This window comes from Pelodiscus sinensis, chromosome 2, assembly GCF_049634645.1.
Source record: "Pelodiscus sinensis isolate JC-2024 chromosome 2, ASM4963464v1, whole genome shotgun sequence".
In the NCBI taxonomy this organism is placed as follows: Eukaryota; Metazoa; Chordata; order Testudines; family Trionychidae; genus Pelodiscus; species Pelodiscus sinensis.
In genome coordinates this window covers 109,717,608-109,735,383 of record NC_134712.1, presented here as the reverse complement: position 1 = coordinate 109,735,383, position 17,776 = coordinate 109,717,608, and the positions used below count along the sequence as shown (strand labels likewise).

The window sequence follows — 17,776 nt, the reverse complement described above, 5'->3', positions numbered from 1 at the left end:
AACTGAAATAAATTTGTGAAAAAAAATCTATTTTCCAGTTTTCATTTCTGAAGTCAGTTCCTCCTTTTAAGTCTTTCATGTAACAATAGATAAGAGGAGACAATTAAAATTGATGTCAATGTGTCCTTTTAAATCCAATACAATCTGTAGCCCTTCAGGAGTAGATGTAGTAACTGAAACTTATACCTTTTTTTGGACTTACATTATTTCAGGTGTCCTTTTACAAACAAAGAATTGGAAACCAAATACAGTATCTCTATTACATCATGAAGATATAACGTGTGTGGTGATGGTCTTTATCTGCCCTTACCTCATCAATCAGTTTCATTTGCTACCTAATCCAATAAAAGGCTCAATATCAAGTTATTAAAAAAATCCTTGCCTTTGGTGGTATTAGTATCATAGACTTGAGATTTTAAAATTAGCTTTCTATTTATATAGGCTACTTTTTTATTCTGTTTAGCTTGGATAGTGGAACTATACTGGTCACTTTCAAGAACGTTCTCATACAGAAGCAGGAAACTCTACAGGTTGAACCTCTCTAGTCCAGCACCCTTGGAACCTAACTGGTGCTGAACCAGAGAATGTGCTAGACCATGAGAGGTCAATACGGTCTAGCAGCATTACCAACACTTCCACTGCTTACTGGGTTCTTAGAAGACATTTAGGGGTAAAGTAAAGCCAAATAACAGCACAAAACACTGTGAGCTGGGACTTGTGGCTGTAAACAAACTTTATGGGATGCTGGGGAAGTTGACGACGTCCATAATAAGTGGACATCCAGTTAATTAAAATCTTGCTGGACCACGGATGTTGCCAGATCATTGAATGCTGGACTAGAGAGATTCAACCTGTAGTTTTAGGTTTGTAAACACTGCAGGGAGACTTAAATCCAAGCAAAATACTGATTAAATAGAAATACAGAAATCATGAGAGCACTTGTGTTTGTTAAGCTTTGTGGAAATTGGAGAAAAATCTAGCTCTAATGACTAAAATTCTTTAATTTTGTCCTTTCAATTGTATGGAAAACCTAGTTGCAAAATATTAGAAAAGTGTCTGATCAACTTGGTCTATTTCAGGTATTGGCCTTATACACTTAGTCTGTGTCTACATTTGCACCCCTTTCCGGAAAAGGGATGCTAATGTAGACTTTGGAATAGGCAAATCCGCGGGGGATTTAAATATCCCCCGCGGCATTTGCATTAACAAGGCTGCCGCTTTTTTCCGGCTTGGAGATAAGCCGGAGAAAAGCGCCAGTCTAGACGTGATTCTCTGGAAAATAAAGCCTACTTTCAAGTAGGAATAAGAGATCCTCCGGAAAAGGCTTTATTTTCCGGAGAATCACGTCTAGACTGGCGCTTTTCTCCGGCTTATCTCCAAGCCGGAAAAAAGCGGCAGCCATGTTAATGCAAATGCCACGGGGGGATATTTAAATCCCCCGCGGATTTGCCTATTCCAAAGTCTACATTAGCATCCCTTTTCCGGAAAGGGGTGCCAGTGTAGACACAGCCTTAGGGTACATCTAAACTGCAGTGTTATTTGGAAATACTTTCGAGATAGTGGACTTCTGACTCCCACTCCTGTAACCCTCATTTCACAAAGAGTGTTCTGCCTTAGACTTCCTGCTGTGTAGGCAGTGCCAAACGCCTAATTAAGCTATTTCAAACTAGGGTTGCCAGGTGTATGGTTTTGAACCCGACAGTCCAGTATTTGAGCTTTCTGTTTGGATGACAAATTGAGAAAATATAAATGTCTGGTAGTTTCTAAATAAGATGTAATGTAGATTGTGATGTAATGTCAAGTGTGTCCAGTATTTTTGTTGAAATACTGGCAACCCTATTTCAAACTTCAGCTATGCTGAAGTTGTATATCTTAATTTAACTTTTGCCCTGCAGTGTAGATGTGCCCTTAGACGCCGATGCTGAAGCTTTTTTTGTGTAGATGGACAGATATACCCATCTAAAGCCCTACTGATTGTTTTTGAAATGGTTCAGGAGTCTGTGCATGCAAAATGGATCTAATTTGTTTCTCATGTCATGGAGAGGAAGGACTGGGAAGCATATACAGTATAGCTATGGCTATGTCTACAATGCAGGCTTTTTGCGCAAGAACTGTTTTGCGCAAAACTCATTGGGAGAGGAATAACTCTTGTGCAAGAAGCTCTCTGTTCCAATGCTATACTGTAAATTTACTTGCGCAAGAATGCACGGGCAGTGTAGACACGCCGCAAGTTTTTGCGCAAGAATGGTTCTTGCGCAAAAAGCCTGCTGTGTAGACATAGCCTATGAGAGGCTCTCTAGTACAGCATATTTCTTCTGTTCATTTTCTTTAATTGCTGGTCAAGATCTCAAAGCCTGAAATTGAATGTTTTTTGTGGGAAAAATGCATGTAGCTTGAAGTTAGAGAAGAAATTGTTAAATGGTATGAGCAGACTATTGGTTACAAAGGATTATTAACTATGTTGTATTGATTTGTATAGCAACATAGGGCAGGTAAAACGGGTGGAGAGGAATATAGGGTAAAAAGAGGGTGGAGAGGAATTATTTGTTTTCATATTAATGCTATATGACTCTTAAAATAAATGTGTTTTTCCTTCTCCCCACCCCTTTTTTAGCATCTGGATTAATTGACCCCTTTGGCAGATTTATGGAGTTGCCTTTCCTCTGCTTCCTCCACTTGCTGTTTTGGAGAGGAGAGAGTGGCATATGATTGAGAAAAATGCCTCGGACAAAACAGATACATCCCAGAAATCTGAGAGGTAAGAAGCTCTTACCTAATATTTCCAGGAAACTTGGGAACAATTTCAAAGGGCAAATGAAAGGAACATGTAACTTGAAAAATAAAGTTTCTGCCTGAAAAGTGTCTTACACACTATTGTTAGATGCAATGTCTAAGATTACTGTAACAGAGAGAATTTAGAGAGAGGATGAGGGGGCGCTTCTGTTTTTGTAGTTTGGGTTCTTTGTGAATTGATAGCACATGACTGTTCTACAAATTGCAGATATGCCCAGTATAGTCTAAGAACTTTGCAAAGGAAGATGTGATTTTTTGCTGCAAAGAGGTTACAGTCAAAAGGCCATATCTATACTTCCAAACTTACAGAGGTACTGCTGTGTTGCTGTAAGAGTGCTCTGTTTTCTGCTGACTGTTCACGTAACAAAACCAGTAGCTGTAGCTAAGTCCTGTGTACACTAGCATTATCATCAGAGATGCTAGTCTTCAGCAATTAAGTGAGTCATTAAATTAAGAAAAGAACCTTTAAAAGGTAAATCTGGTTATAAAGTAAGCTCAAATTTGTAAAATTGTTTTTACAAGCTTAGAGCTTATTGTAGTTAAAATTACTTAGGTTATAAACTTCATAGATAGTGTGTGTATATAGTTATTATCTTAGCTTATAGAAATGAAAGAATTTAAAAAATCAGTTTACTTTTAATTTCTTATTGTTTCCCCTATTCTCAGCTTAAATAATGAAGCAAATTAAGTTAGTTTCACTTTTGTTTAGTCAGTTTCACTTTTCAATTTCAGCATTTTAAGGTTGCTTCATAACTGTTTGCTTAAAACAATTGCTTCCATTGGAGTTTTATCAAGTAGAAATATTTACATATTTTAATTTTAGAGATTGTATACGGTGTCTCACTGGGTAAATCTACACTGTTACTTGAAATAAGATGCACAATTTGCGCTATGCAAATTGAGTATCTTATTTTGATGCTATTTCGAAATAGCTTATTTCGTGTCTCTGCCAAATTTTTAAATAAAGCGCTATTCCAAAATGTCCCTTACTCTTCATAGAATGAGGTTTACAGGGATGTCGGAATAGTGAGCCCAAAATAATGAGCTTGCTGTGAAGACACAGGATTGCTATTTCAGGATACTCCGGTGTCCCAAAATAGCATTGCAGTATAGATGTATCCACAACGAGTAGAACTTCTAAGTGAATTGAATACTATGTATGGTGTAATAAGTTTTGGCAGGTTGAATTGAACTAATTGCCATGAGAAGAAATTTATGGACCTAAGGTGATACTCAATGAATGTTTTCAGTTTCAACAAGTATAATTTATTAACAGTGTCAGATTGGACTATATTTTAGGGAGGGTACCATGTACTTTATTCAGTAAGTAGCTTGTCAGCATCTGTAGCAATAGTTCTATCATTTCTCCCCAGTCCTAATGAATGGCTCTACCTGACTTCTCCCTTCCCCATTGCACATGTTATACACTCTGCTTGAACTTCAGAAGCTATAATGAAAGCTTTAATTTCCTTCAGAGCCTCTTGGGGAAGTCATTATTAAATATTCCCGGACATTGTCTGTTGTCCTGTGAATCAAATGTGTTACATCTATTGTACATATAACCCAAGCCATCTTGGAGAGTGAGCAACCGTGACCAAGAATTTAACATTTCTTTTGCTTTTTAAAGACTAGAGAATAATCTCCTTTTTGGTTAATACTATACTTTTCATAGCATGGAATAAGATTTTAAATTGTTTTAATATGTTCTTGTGTTTAAAAAGTAGTTTGTTGTATGGTTTGAGAGAATGAAATAGCATCTGTTGATATTAAATCCAAAGATAAGACGTTCAGTGAAAGACTTTATGGGTTTCTCTTCAGGTGAGGTGAATTTCCTTTACTCAGTATTTTAAGTAAAGACATTTGTCTACCACTTGAAGACTAGATGTGTCTCTAAAGCATCCTATGGTGAAGCACAGGTTTCTTTTTCTTTGCTTTTTCTCTGTCTATTTATACACTGCTGTACCAATCTGATTTTTACCAATGGGAGAAAATGTAGCAAGACAGTACATTGAAAACCATTATTTGCAAAATAATTATGTGAGAGTAAGATCGCTTGGTCATTTGCTTTGATTATACAATACAAACATAGTGTTTTTTGTGCCAAATGGGTGAATGAACATGAATCTATTATATCTGCTCAGTCCCAGTAGAACACATTCTATATGCCTGCTTCTTATCATTTTGTTTCACAGTATTTATCTCATTTCTTTATGACTGTGATGAATATATCCTAATGTGGTGAAAAAATTTAATGGTATAGTGATTGTTTTGGACAAAGGTCTCAAAGATACTTTCAGACCTAGGATCTTGGCTGTTTAACCTGCACATGTTAACTCCAGCATTCGTGGTGTTTGGTTAAATCTGAGACAAGTTGTATTTTCTCAGGTCTCAGAATGACAGGGTAATTATACTACCAAAATAATTCAGTAGTTCTAAACATAAAGTCCAAAGGAACACCTAGGTTAAAGCTATGACAATTTATGCTGCCTCTAGGTTAAAATAGAGGAATAAACAGAAGTTCTTTGTACTTTCTAGCCTTCTGAGTAGTTCAATGGATATCATGCCTCTGACTAAAAATATTAGCATGCTCAAAAAATCAGAGAGCACATTGATTAAAGATTAAAATGATTAGGTGTTGTATTTCAGTTCCTAAGCATCTTATAGACCACATTTTCTTACCTATTCCTTTCTTTTCCTTTTTGGTATACTATATGAAATATAATAGATATTTACAAGTACTTATATTTTATATAACAGAACTGTAAAGGGAACAATTGGACAATCAACTGGCAAAAGACCACTCTATGCAGCTACCCTGTCTATTTTCATGGGACAGGCACGATTAGCCAGTTGTTCCACAAATGTAACACACATTTCTCAGAAGCTGTAATATATTCCCTGAAGTGCAATTACATTACAGATTTAGTTTCAGCAAGGTTGATTACACTTGGTATTTGTTGTCAAATGGCTGTGAGGATATAGAGCAAAAATCTTATTCTTGGGCTTTTGCTCTCTTGGATATTTATTGAATGTCACACTAGTGAGGTGTTTGTTTTGTTTATTTGCAATTAAAGCAGATTGTTTATTATTTGTATTCTGGTGGTGCCTAAGAATATCAGTCATGGGTCAGGGTCCCATTGAACTAAGAAGCAACCCAAAAAGTTCTAAAAATATGGGACAGCTTCTTTCAAACTATTTTAAGCAAACTATGCTTTCCCTTCACCATCAAATATTTTCCACTTGAAACAGATGATTATTCTGTTTTTAAAGCTCAACAGCACTGTTTGGCTTTTAACATTTTGTGTCTGTTAAGGAACCCTTAGTATAATGTGAAACTAAGATACGTTCTATTGTAATTAAAACAGTAAACATAAGCTTACTGGAAAGCTGGATCTGTTGTGGTTTGTCCACTGACTTCAACAGAGTTGAACAAGTGTTCTGTTAAGTAATGAAAGTAGAGGGTTCATTCAGTATGGTTAAAATTAGACACTGTTTTTCAGTAATGAAAAGTGCCACTGTAGATTGAAGATTAACAGGTTGATCTTTCTTGCCAGTATTTTGGCACACGTTTCTATGTATCTTGTAAATCAGCTGCTGTGCCAGGCTTACAAAGCATGACTAAGAGCAGGTTTGAATCAGTGCCTAACACTTTTTGTTTTTTAAAGTTCTGATTCTATAATTGGGGTGGTTCAGTTTAAGTATAATGTTGACTTTGGATTTTATTACTGTTACTATTGCATAAATAGTGCTTTGTTCACAGGCATTTCTGAGGTGTCATTACGGTGGTGCTGGTACTTCACATACTTCAATGATTTTAAGTCTGTACAGTGTACCTGTGAATATCTGAGGTGGGGGAACATTAACTTGTCTCAAGTAGAAAAAAACCTGAGGTACAAAGAGGATAAATGACTTGAACAAGGTTACATAGCATGTCTATGGCAAAGCTGGAAATAGAGCTGTTAACTTCTAGAAGATTGTGCATTATTATAGAAGCTTCAATTGAATCTAACAGTTAGTATTTCTGTATAACAAATACTTTGTTTTGTGTAGTTTTGTTGGTGCTAACTATTCAAAAACAGCACTAAGGAGGAAAAATTATCTTGTGGTTAAGGTACTGCCCTGAAACCTAGAAAATTGGTGTTTGGTTAATTTTTTGGGTGGGCAGTCTCTGAATTACTGTGTACCAGAGACCTGGGCAAATCACTTCATTTCTCTAAGTCTTAGTTTCTTATCTGTAACATAATAGTAAAGAGAGTTCATTTTCCCCACATTTCTCTCTCGCCTATTTACGTATAAGATACTTGGGTCAAAGATTGTCTTGTACTCTCTGTAAATACTACACATAGCAGAGTGAGGCCAAATCTGGACTCAGTCCCATAATTGCTACTTTAACAGAAATAACATATTTTATGCAAAATACAAAAACACAGTTAGGAGAATGTTATGGTCTTTAAACCATATATTGAGAAGTTAGGAAATGCCAGAATTAATTCATTCTAGTGCACATTCATTGTGATAGTCTTTAATATGCAATCACATATTTTTTTCATCAGTGTGCAGGATTGATGGTGCTTATGAAATGAAAAAGAGTTCTGTAGCAAAAGGGATTCTGTCTGTAGGATCCCTGCCTCATTTATTACAGAACTTACAGCAGGAAGTTGCAGGAAGAGAGAGGATGATTTCATGGTGAGGCATCTGAAGGCCACCGCAGGGAACTGGATTCTACCACTACTGCTGCCACAGAATTTGTATGTGACGTTGGGCAATTCTCTTTAAAACAAACTTTTCATAATAGGCCGCTGATTGTGTGTGTTACTCATTTATTAAAATAGATTAAGCTGAGACACATGGACCAATGTTCTGAGCTCTTGCAGATGCAGCTCTTCGGTTACACCTATGATTTAAACATAAAGTGGTATGAAATGTTCTGAAACATCAATTATCAGAAGTGTAGTCTGTTTTGTTGGGGGGGAGGCAGTTTTTTTAATCGCTATTTACCTTAGTTCCTCATCCGTAAAATAAAGATAACAATATCACTTCACCTCACAGGAGTGTTGTAAAGATAAAATCATTTGTTTGTGAAGCACTTGGATACTATGGTGAGATCACCATGGAAAAGTTGATGAGGACACTAATATTGTTGTGCTTTGTTCAGGATGTGCAGTAAACAAGGCCAGGAGTCACATGTATGATAGAGTAAAAGAAATATTTAATAACTATCCAATCAGTTAGTGTAGTCCATCCTGTGATCTCAATGAGGTAGGGATTTTGAAGATAAAATAGAATGCAATGATGTATTTGAAGAATGCATCTGCATCCTTAATTCTGACACTTCTTAATTTGTGAGTGGCTAGACTTTGAAACTTTTTAGTATTCTTTTAATGTAGTTTTTAATGTAATCTCCTAGATTTTAAAAAAGCAAAGTGCGTGTGCGCGTGGGGGGGGGGGGAGAGGAGGCAGAGGGAGTCCCGTTCAATAATGTTGACCCTCACATGAGTCATTAATGGGCTTGAGACCTCTAGAACTACAGCACAGACTTCTGTCACCTGAATTGAGTAAAAGGTAGCACTAGTAGGTTGTTATCCTCTATGGACAAACCACAAGAGGTGGATGATACATTTTTGTCCTTGCACTTCGCAGCTGTTTGTTAACAGAGGAGTGTTAAAATGTGGGAATCCTTGTTCATTTCCAGGATCTGGAGAGGCATGTGCTCTGTAAATTATTTCCATCTCTCTCACTGACCCTCTGTCCTTGTTCCTTGTGATTCCTTCATATACTCCCTGGCTTAGGGACCTTCCTGGCTTGCAGTCTTCTAGAGCCTGGGCTGTAGCCTGAGCCTTAATGTCTGTGCTGCACTTCTAAAGCCCCACAGCCTGTGTCAGTGAACATGGGCCAGATGCAGGTATTTTATAGGTGTAGATACACCCTTGACTTGTTAAGCCTTTGAGACCAAGAAAACTTTGGCTTGCATTTTATGTCCGATCAATAAGCTTTTATGTGACTGTTTAAAGAAAATAGTCTTTTTTCTGGTTTACTAAAGATGCTTTTTTTACACAGAGTGCTCAAAATAGCTTCTGTTTTTGCAGCTAATCCATAGATGATCTAATTGCTTTGGTATTCTTTAGAAAAAATATTTTGAAAAGTAGTCAGTGTTAATGTGTAGCCCTCAGGATATATAATGAGCTATCCAGTAAGCTACAATGGCTATCAGGCAAGTACCTATTCGGAAATTTCTTTAGCATTTTATGCAGGACTGTGTTTTGAACATCCTCATTAATTGTGACTAAGATTTTTTATCTCAGCTCTACCTTAGTGGCATTTTTTTCATTAACTTACGTATTAGTTTTTGCATTTTAAATCTGAAGACCAAGGTATGAAGTGCAGACATTTTATAGACTTAGTATAGGTTCATTCCACTGTTACTGCAAAGGGCTTCTGTGGTTCTTTAAGCCCAAAAGATATATTAGATATGTAGTTGCCATGTAAAAAAATATATTGTGACTTGTCTATATCTAGTTCAGTCTTCAATAACATTTATTTTTTCTTAACGTGCACCTTGCTGAATGATAAGTACTAACTTGCAACATCTTTTAAAACATAATTTAAATAATAACTCTGCTATCAGCATAAGTGTTGGCTTTTTTCCAATAATGGTAGACAAAATACTGCTTTAGGTAACAGGAAGTAATATCATTGCTTTAGGTAACAGGAAGCAATAATTGCTGAAACAGATGCATACAGTACAAATGAAATAGTCACCTTTCTGTTAGTGAGTAGCTGTTGGATGACACCCAATACACAGCACAATAGCTGGGGAAATGAAAACCACTTTGGTCAAACTGTCATCCCCCTGTGAACACATCCCAATACCCACTGTTTCCAGCACAATTGCATATATTCAAGAGTCTGTGGATTTTTTTTAATTACAGTATACAGGATTAATTATCCAGATTTAATATATAGGATAAAATTGAGAATCCAAAAGAGAGCAGCAAAAATAATAAACCTGATGTATAAGGACAATTTAAAAAAATGCTCATGTTTAGTCTTCAGGAAAAAAGTGGGGTCTTGATACATTCTTCAAATACTTAGTCTATTATAAAAGAGGACTGTGATCAATTGCTTTACATAGGACAAGAAGTTATGAACTTAATCTGCAGCAAGGAAGACTTAGTTGAGATACTAAAAAAAAACCCATCTAATTGTAGGGGTAGTTTAGCTCTACGTAAAGTTCTAAAGGAGGTTGTGGAATCCCCATCCACATGGAGGTATTTATCAACAGGTTGAACATATCTCTGTCAGGGTTGTCTAGGTTTATTTGGTCCTGCCTCAACAAGGGGGCTGCATTTTCTGACTTCTTGATATCCCTTCCAACCTTATATTACTATGTTGACTAAGTAATCCTAAAAATCTTCATTTGAAATTCTTTTGATGTTCAAATAACTGGATTTCCTATTGTGCAAAATGTTGTATTTCTGCTTATAAATGTTAAAGGGAATTTCTAGCATTGTAAATTTAGAAGAGCTTGTTTTTACTTGACTTAGCGGTGTAGAAATGGGAGAACTGATTCAATAATGGTTCTGCAAGGTGGTGTGTTTTTAATGACATCTCGGTACTGAAGTTGTAAATAGTGGAAATCAAGAATTAGTGTACTACAATATCCAATAAACTATAGTCCAAAGTAGGGATGTTAACATTAGATTAATCAACTAATAGAATAGTCGATGAAATTTTCACTCACTGTTTGATTAGTCAATAAGGGTGCTTCTGCTTTGAAATGTAGTATTGAGCCTGCCTGGCTGTTGCTATATTTTAGAGGCGGAAGTGCCGCGCAGCATTCCGCCTTTAAAATGTACAAGAGCCCAAGCAGGTGCTCTTGTGCATTTCAAAGATTGAAATGCCACATGGAGCTTGAGGCCAGCAGGGTACTCTTAAATCCTCTGCTGGCCGCAGACTGCATGCGGTGTTTCTGCTTTGAAATGTAGAAGAGCCCCAGTGGGGACTCTTGTACTTTTCTAAGGTGGAACGCTGCCTCTGGGCACCTGCCTTTTCCCACGGAGCTGAACCTGGAGGGAACTGACTTTTAAGCTGGCTTCCCCCAGCACCCCGTCCTCTCCCCACCCCCCACTTGCTGCCTCTTTCCGATAGAGGGCAGCGGGGGGGGAGAGATTAGTTGACTAGTGTGTCGACTATCTGATAAACTTTTGCTTATCAGATAATCAACTAGTCGATTAGTCATTTACATCCCTAGTCTAAAGAATTGAAGATAAATTGGGCAGAGGGCAGCATTTTTCCTATTTTTTCCATTCCTTAAGTACAGTAATATAGAGTGCTTAAATTGCATAAAATAAGAATTGGTATGGAATTTGCTGGGATACATTTGCTGAGGAAGTTTAGTAGGGCAGGAGATACTGTTTATGTCTTGTGAGTACACTTTAAAAATTCTTCATAAAATTTCCTTGAGTGAGGTTATTCAGCATACAAACTGACAGACTCAACAATTCTCTTGTGTAAGTCAGTAACAGACTGAAAGATATATATATATATATATATATATATATATATATATATATATATATGATGCACTGGGTAATAATGATGCACTGGGTAATGAAAACTACTTTTTAAAATGTTAGATTCCAAAGGCCTGTTTTACCTGTTTAACCAGCAAGACCCAAATCCTTTGGAGTTTGGATTTCCAAGTAATGACTAGATTTTGTAACCCCTGGATTTAACAGGCTACTCCCACGTACTATTTATTGCCATTAGAGGGAATTAATGGAAATCTTAAAGACATGATTTATAGTTTGAACAGCTGCTGAATTTTAGTTTACCTTAAATAGAGCACTATGTATTTGAAGGGGTAGGACTGTATTATACTGCTCTCTTTTACATGACCCAATGGAGAGATGATAGGCTGAAATCATATGGCAAAAGATTTGGAGAAGTAGTGCAGTGATGTGGTATGATCTCATGGCATCATAATTGCATAGTTAATAGTAGCTAGCTACTATTGGGTGTTGAATTCAGTTACCTATGAAATAGATGTGTTAGATCCTGCCAGGGGAAGAAGTCACAGAATGTCGAGTCCGAACTGCATGTTCCCTTTGATTACTGGCATAACTTGAAGGTGTGGGAAGCAGCATAATAAATCTCAGCATTAGCTTGTCTTAACCAGTGAGCCTTGTCAACCCAGAAGGGAGGTCATATGCTTGCCTTTAACTCTAGAGATGCCTTTGACAGGGACAAAGTACTGTGCAGAGCCAAAAAAGATATGTATGCCCAGAAATAACATGGGATTTACAGTTTCACTTTCTATGAATTTTTGCCCTAAATGTAGTTTTTAGACTATACAGGCAGTCCCCGACTTACGCGGATCCGACTTGCGTCGGATCCGCACTTACGAATGGGGCTTTCTCGCTCCGGAGGTCGGGGCGAGAAAGCCCCGTTCGTAAGCTGCTCCGGTGCCCCTGGTCTGCTGGAGACCATCTCCAGCAGACCAGGGGCACCGGACGGGTTCCCGCGCTTCTGAGGCTTTGCCAGAGCAAAGCCTCAGAAGCACGGGGAACCGCCGCTGCTGCCGCTTCAGTCTGGGTGCCTGTGGTCTGCTGGGGACCATCTGAGGCTTTGCTCTGGCAAAGCCTCAGAGGCGCGGGACGGCTGCGGCTTCAGTCCGGGTGCCTGTGGTCTGCTGGGGACCGTCCCCAGCAGACCACAGGCACCCAGACTGAAGCGGCAGCTCCCCGCGCCTCTGAGGCTTTGCTCTGGCAAAGCCTCAGAGGCGCGGGACCCCCCCGCGGCTGCGGCTTCAGTCCGGGTGCCTGTGGTCTGCTGGGGACCGTCCCCAGCAGACCACAGGCATCTGGACTGAAGCCGCAGCCGCGGGGGGTCCCGCGCCTCTGAGACTTTGCCAGAGCAAAGCCTCAGAGGCGCGGCACCCCGCTGCCGCTGCGGCTCTGCTCCGCGTGTCCCTGGTCTGCTGGGGGGGGCGCAGCTAGTGTGCTCCCACCCCCCCCAGCAGACCAGGCTTTTGTTTTGGACTCTGGGGCAGAGCAGCTGGGGCGCTGCCGATTGGTTCTGCAGCGCCGCTGTGGGCACTACTGGACTAACCCGGCAGCACCCCAGCTGCTCTGCCCCAGGTCCTGATTCAGCCGCTGCTGGTCAGTTTCAGCAGTGGCTGAATCAGGACGCCTGGGGCAGAGCAGATGGGGTGCTGCTGGGTTGGTCCAGTAGCACCGAGGAGCGGCGCTACTGGAGCAACCAGCAGCACCCCAGCTGCTCTGCCCCAGGTGTCCCCAAGTCAGTTTCTGCTGAAACTGACCAGCGCTGACTACAGGCAGAGTTGCTCTGCCCCAGGCTTCCTGGAATCAGCTGCTGATCAGTTTCAGCAGCAGCTGACTTGGGGACCCTGGGGTTCTTAAGTTGATTCTGTATGTAAGTCAGAACTGGCGGTCAGTTTCAGCAGTGTCTGAATCTGGACGCCAGTTCCGACTTACATACAGATTCAACTTAAGAACAAACCTACAGTCCCTATCTTGTACGTAACCCGGGGACTGCCTGTACTCCTACTTATTCAACATCACTGATGGCCTTGCTGGGTATAAGGAAGTAAAATGCAAAGATTTTTTTTTCTCCTGTCTTCAGGATTTTCTACAGAAGGAGAACTTCTGGCCCATAACTATCAAATACAATCATGCTTATATCTTTTTAAAAAAATGCTCAATCATTTTGTTTTGTTAATCTAATGAAACTATTGCAATACATGATGTGCCAAAAATGCTACTGTAATTCCTGAGGTATTTTGTTTACAAGCCCAGTTAGAAATACATGTATTGTAACACTTAGTTGGATTTTGTTTGCTCTGAAAAAAATATTCAGCCTCCTAAATAAAAGACTACAAGAGGTAGAACAAGAACCAGGAATAGCAGATATCTCTAATAATACCTTACCAGAGTGTTTTTATAATGTTCTAATAAGACTCTGTCATTTCTGTATAATAGGGTGTATGAGGTATCCGTAAGTATTAAATAGAATCATTGCTTAGATGTTGCTTCTGGGAGAAATAATCTCTTTGAATGGGTATCTTTTTTTTCTCCCTCTATGATTCTCCTCTGTTACTTAGTTTACTTGGAAATCATCTTGTTTTTTCCGTTTCTGTAACTGGATGATATCTCTGATGTAATGCCTTTGTCAATCAAATCTAAAATTTACTTTAGAAAAGTATGCATATATTGTGCCTTTATATAATTGTATCTATCACCTGTCTGTCTAGCTACGCATTTCAAATGCTACTACACATATATTTTTCTTGCCTCTTTCATCTAAGAAAATTAAGGTTGCTAATATGACCTGAAGCAGTGATATAACTTGGAGATATGTAATAGGATTTATTACCATTTTCTGAGTGCATCCTAAATTTCATTTTCCTCTGACTTCTGAATTATAATTTATTGCTCACTCTATGGGCGTATCAATATTCAAGTTCCTAATCTGATACTTCAGATTAGTATCATGGTTGCATTTGAGTATGATTTTTATTATTGTATTCATTATTTGTATTACATTAACACCAAGAGTCCTAGTCGTGATGCTGTCTGTATACTATTGTGCTAGCTGCTGTTGAAACACAGAACAAAAAGCCAATGCCTGCCCCCACAATGACTGTCTAAATGATTTGCTATTAACTTTTAAATCCAGATCTGCCTTCCTATTAAAAGTTGAATAATATAATTCTCTCTCTTTGAGGGCCAGTAATTGCTTCTAGTGCCTGAGTGTGCTCAGAAACTCCAAGATCTGTTTGGAAATCTGTGCAATTTATTCTTTTTGTGTTGGGTCTATGATTCTTTTAATTGGTTCAATATGACTTTTTTCCCTAGTTACACATTCATTAAACTAAAGAGATTCATAGCAATAAGGTGATGTTTCCATAACCATATCTGAAGTGTTTGTTTAAGAATCTTGTACCCTCCTAAATGTGGTCCCAGAACTCCCTTGGATATCAATAGGAGGTTTGCACAGAGATGAAGACATTTATCTAGTAACTGTGCTTCTAAATTTGATGTTTTTTCCAGCATTGTTTTATAATTGTGTTATCTTTTTCTTTTTGTGTCTATTTTTGAGGAAAGCATGTTTACATTTAGGACTACTGCTATTTTGCCTTTTCTTTCTTTTTTCTTTCCTATCTCTTCTAATTATTTCTTCCCTATCTGTGTCTGTACATTTTCCTTGGATTTTTTTTCTGCACCAAGTTTCCAGTTCCCACTTTCCTATAGGCCTCACTTTTGTCCCTTTCCGTCTCTTAAAATGGTGAGTGATGACATTTGTGTCAACATTAGGCTTCAGTTAATTGATAATCAGGGAGAGTAATATAGTAGGTACAGTGGCTGTTTTGCAGACTTGTGAAGAAAGCTTGGCATCAATTTACAGTCAGTTCACATTTGGAAATTTCTCAGTAAGAACAACCACGTTGGGTCAGACCAATGATCCGTAGACCAGTATGCTATCTGGTCTTTGCTAATGCTTCAGAGGGAATTTGAACAGAGCAGGCAATCTCTAACTGACCCATCCTCTGTTATCCATTCCTAGCTTCTGGCAAACAGAGGCCATACGGTGGGGGTAGATAACTAATTTTTTTTATGAAAGCTTATATTGTACAGAATCTGCATGTAAATATGGCCACATCTGACTTGTGAGATGAGTGTCTAACGTTGATGGTCCAGTTGGTATTTAATAGAGAGAATATGGATTTTCCTGTTTAACTTAGTGCATAGAAAATTTAGTAGACTAAATCTCTGATGTATCCTCTTTAGTTCCACAATCCACATTTTTATTAATTGTTATATTTGTTTATTTCACCACAGAAAGTAAGATTTAGCTCTCCTGGTAAGTACGTATATTAAAAGAATCTGTCAAAGGAGTAACCCATAAATAATACCGCTTTAAAATATTTATAGAACATAGGGGAAAAAAATCAACCAGTCAATAACCACCACAATGGCTAATGAATTATTATTCAGAGATCTGAAAAAAAGTGAAATCTATAATATACTCAAAGTGGAAACAAGTAATTATTATTTCTTGTCTCTACAAACTTAGTATACTTAGAGGAAGGAGAGTGAATGTATATATGGCAGCATTTAAAATGTCCATACAGGTACATATACGAACATTCTTAAGATTTGAGTGGAACTGTAGGTTTAAAATGTGTACAAATAAAGTGTTTTTTAAAGTTGTGCAAAAACAGTGGTACGTTCTCCTTTTATGGTAACATATTTAAAATCTAATAGTTTTCAGTTTGCATGTTCAGTGTCTGTGCTTTAATACTGGCTAGCTTTACCTGAATCTTTAGGAGTAGCCCTCTATTGGAAATTTCTTCTGTGATTCTTATAGAAATGGACCTTTTATAAGAGAGCACATGTCCATTAACTTTGGATTTCTTGCATTCCTTAGAGCAGGGCTATTCAACTTTGGAAGCTCTGGGAGCCACAATGATACTCAGAGCACATGCCGAGGGCTGCAACTTAAGTGTGGTTGCATATACATGCAAATAGTTTTTCACACTGATGGGCATGAATACAAAAATTGAGTCAAGACTACACAACACCCAGGCCCCGTTTAAGTCAGTTCTGTTGACATTAATAAAATGCAATATTTACCCGATTTCCACCCATACGACAGCACTTTTAATGAGCAACGACAGTCCAGGAATTTAACTACTAAAATGAATATCAACAGAAGACCATTATATTGACTACTTTTTTATTTTGCTCCAACTCTCAGGCTGCGTGTTGAGCCCTGTGTAAACCCAATGGGCCACGGGCCTCATGTGGCTTGCAGGCCATGTGTTGAGTAGCCCTGCCTTAGAGCCTCCATAATTTCCACATATTTATGAGTTAATTATTACAAATGTTCAGATCTGTTATGGAATGAAATCAGGCACTCTCAAATTGTGGCTAGATATTAAAAAGCATATGAACTTGAGAATGTTTGATTTTCTTTTTATGTGAATAGAGAAATAAACTTTGGGCGGTATGATCTATAAAGGGTAATAATTTAGCAACACTCTTGCCTTCTGCAATCTTGTAATGTTTAAATGTCAGCTCTTATTAACTAGAATATGTTTAAGATCCCTGGATACACAGGGTGTGTGGCAGAAAGCTGGAACTTAAAGGAGATGAAGTGATAAATGTTCTCTAAAGTTAAGTTCTGGATAACCACTTATTATTTGCTGTACTGTTTAAAAACAAAAACACTTAAAACTTCCTGGCTTAATGAAAATGAATGCAGAAGAAAAAGTTGTCTCTTACTACCTGATTTAACAGAAAGGTTAAGCTGAATGCAGAGTCATGAATTTGTATCTGCATGTTAATATGAGTCCCATGTCTCTCAAACACTGATGTCAATGTCTCTTGAGCCAGTACTAGAACTAATCAGCTTTTTCTCCATTAGGCTTTAAAAACAGTTTTGGCAACAGTAACTAACAACATTTTTAAAGGAGAATCACTGTAGGCATATTTGTCCAGTTACATCCGTATTTTGTTTTTAGATGTTTATGTATTGAATATCTGCTTATATATTTTTAAAACTATGAGGATGCCATAGAATTTGTTTTAAAGGTGAAGATAAACGTCAAGTATTGAAGGCAAGAAATATTTTGGGATTCTTTCTCCAAATCTTTAAAACGAAAATTGTGTGTGAGTGTTTTCACTGCCACTTTCAGAGCTTAATCCACGGTGTCTGTGAAACTCCTTGAACATTTTTTGCTTATAGAAGGGCCAGTCATAGTCTAGTTTAGACTTTGATAATGTGCTGAATGCACCACAGGCCTTACTTTTGTTGAAGTAGAGGAGGGATTAAACATGTCGAAATTTCTAGAACTTTGATATATTTGGATCCTCATCGAAAGTTGCCTTTTTCTTGTGCTGTATTCACTTCCTTACTTACCTACCAGTGGATTTCCCAAATGTTACTACTACCATTTTTG

At 38.0% G+C, this 17,776-nt stretch overlaps 1 protein-coding gene across 9 annotated transcripts in view; it reads left to right on the top strand.

Annotated features, from left to right (window-relative positions):
- The window catches only part of HIVEP1 (HIVEP zinc finger 1), a 164,013-nt gene that overhangs the window by 3,204 nt on the left and 143,033 nt on the right, over nt 1-17,776 (top strand). For all 9 annotated transcript variants that reach the window (XM_075921249.1, XM_075921248.1, XM_075921252.1 and 6 more), the window contains one exon: nt 2,615-2,758. In XM_075921249.1, the coding sequence (XP_075777364.1) occupies nt 2,719-2,758 (40 nt within the window). In that variant the 5' untranslated portion in view covers nt 2,615-2,718. The remainder of the gene's footprint in view (nt 1-2,614; nt 2,759-17,776) is intronic.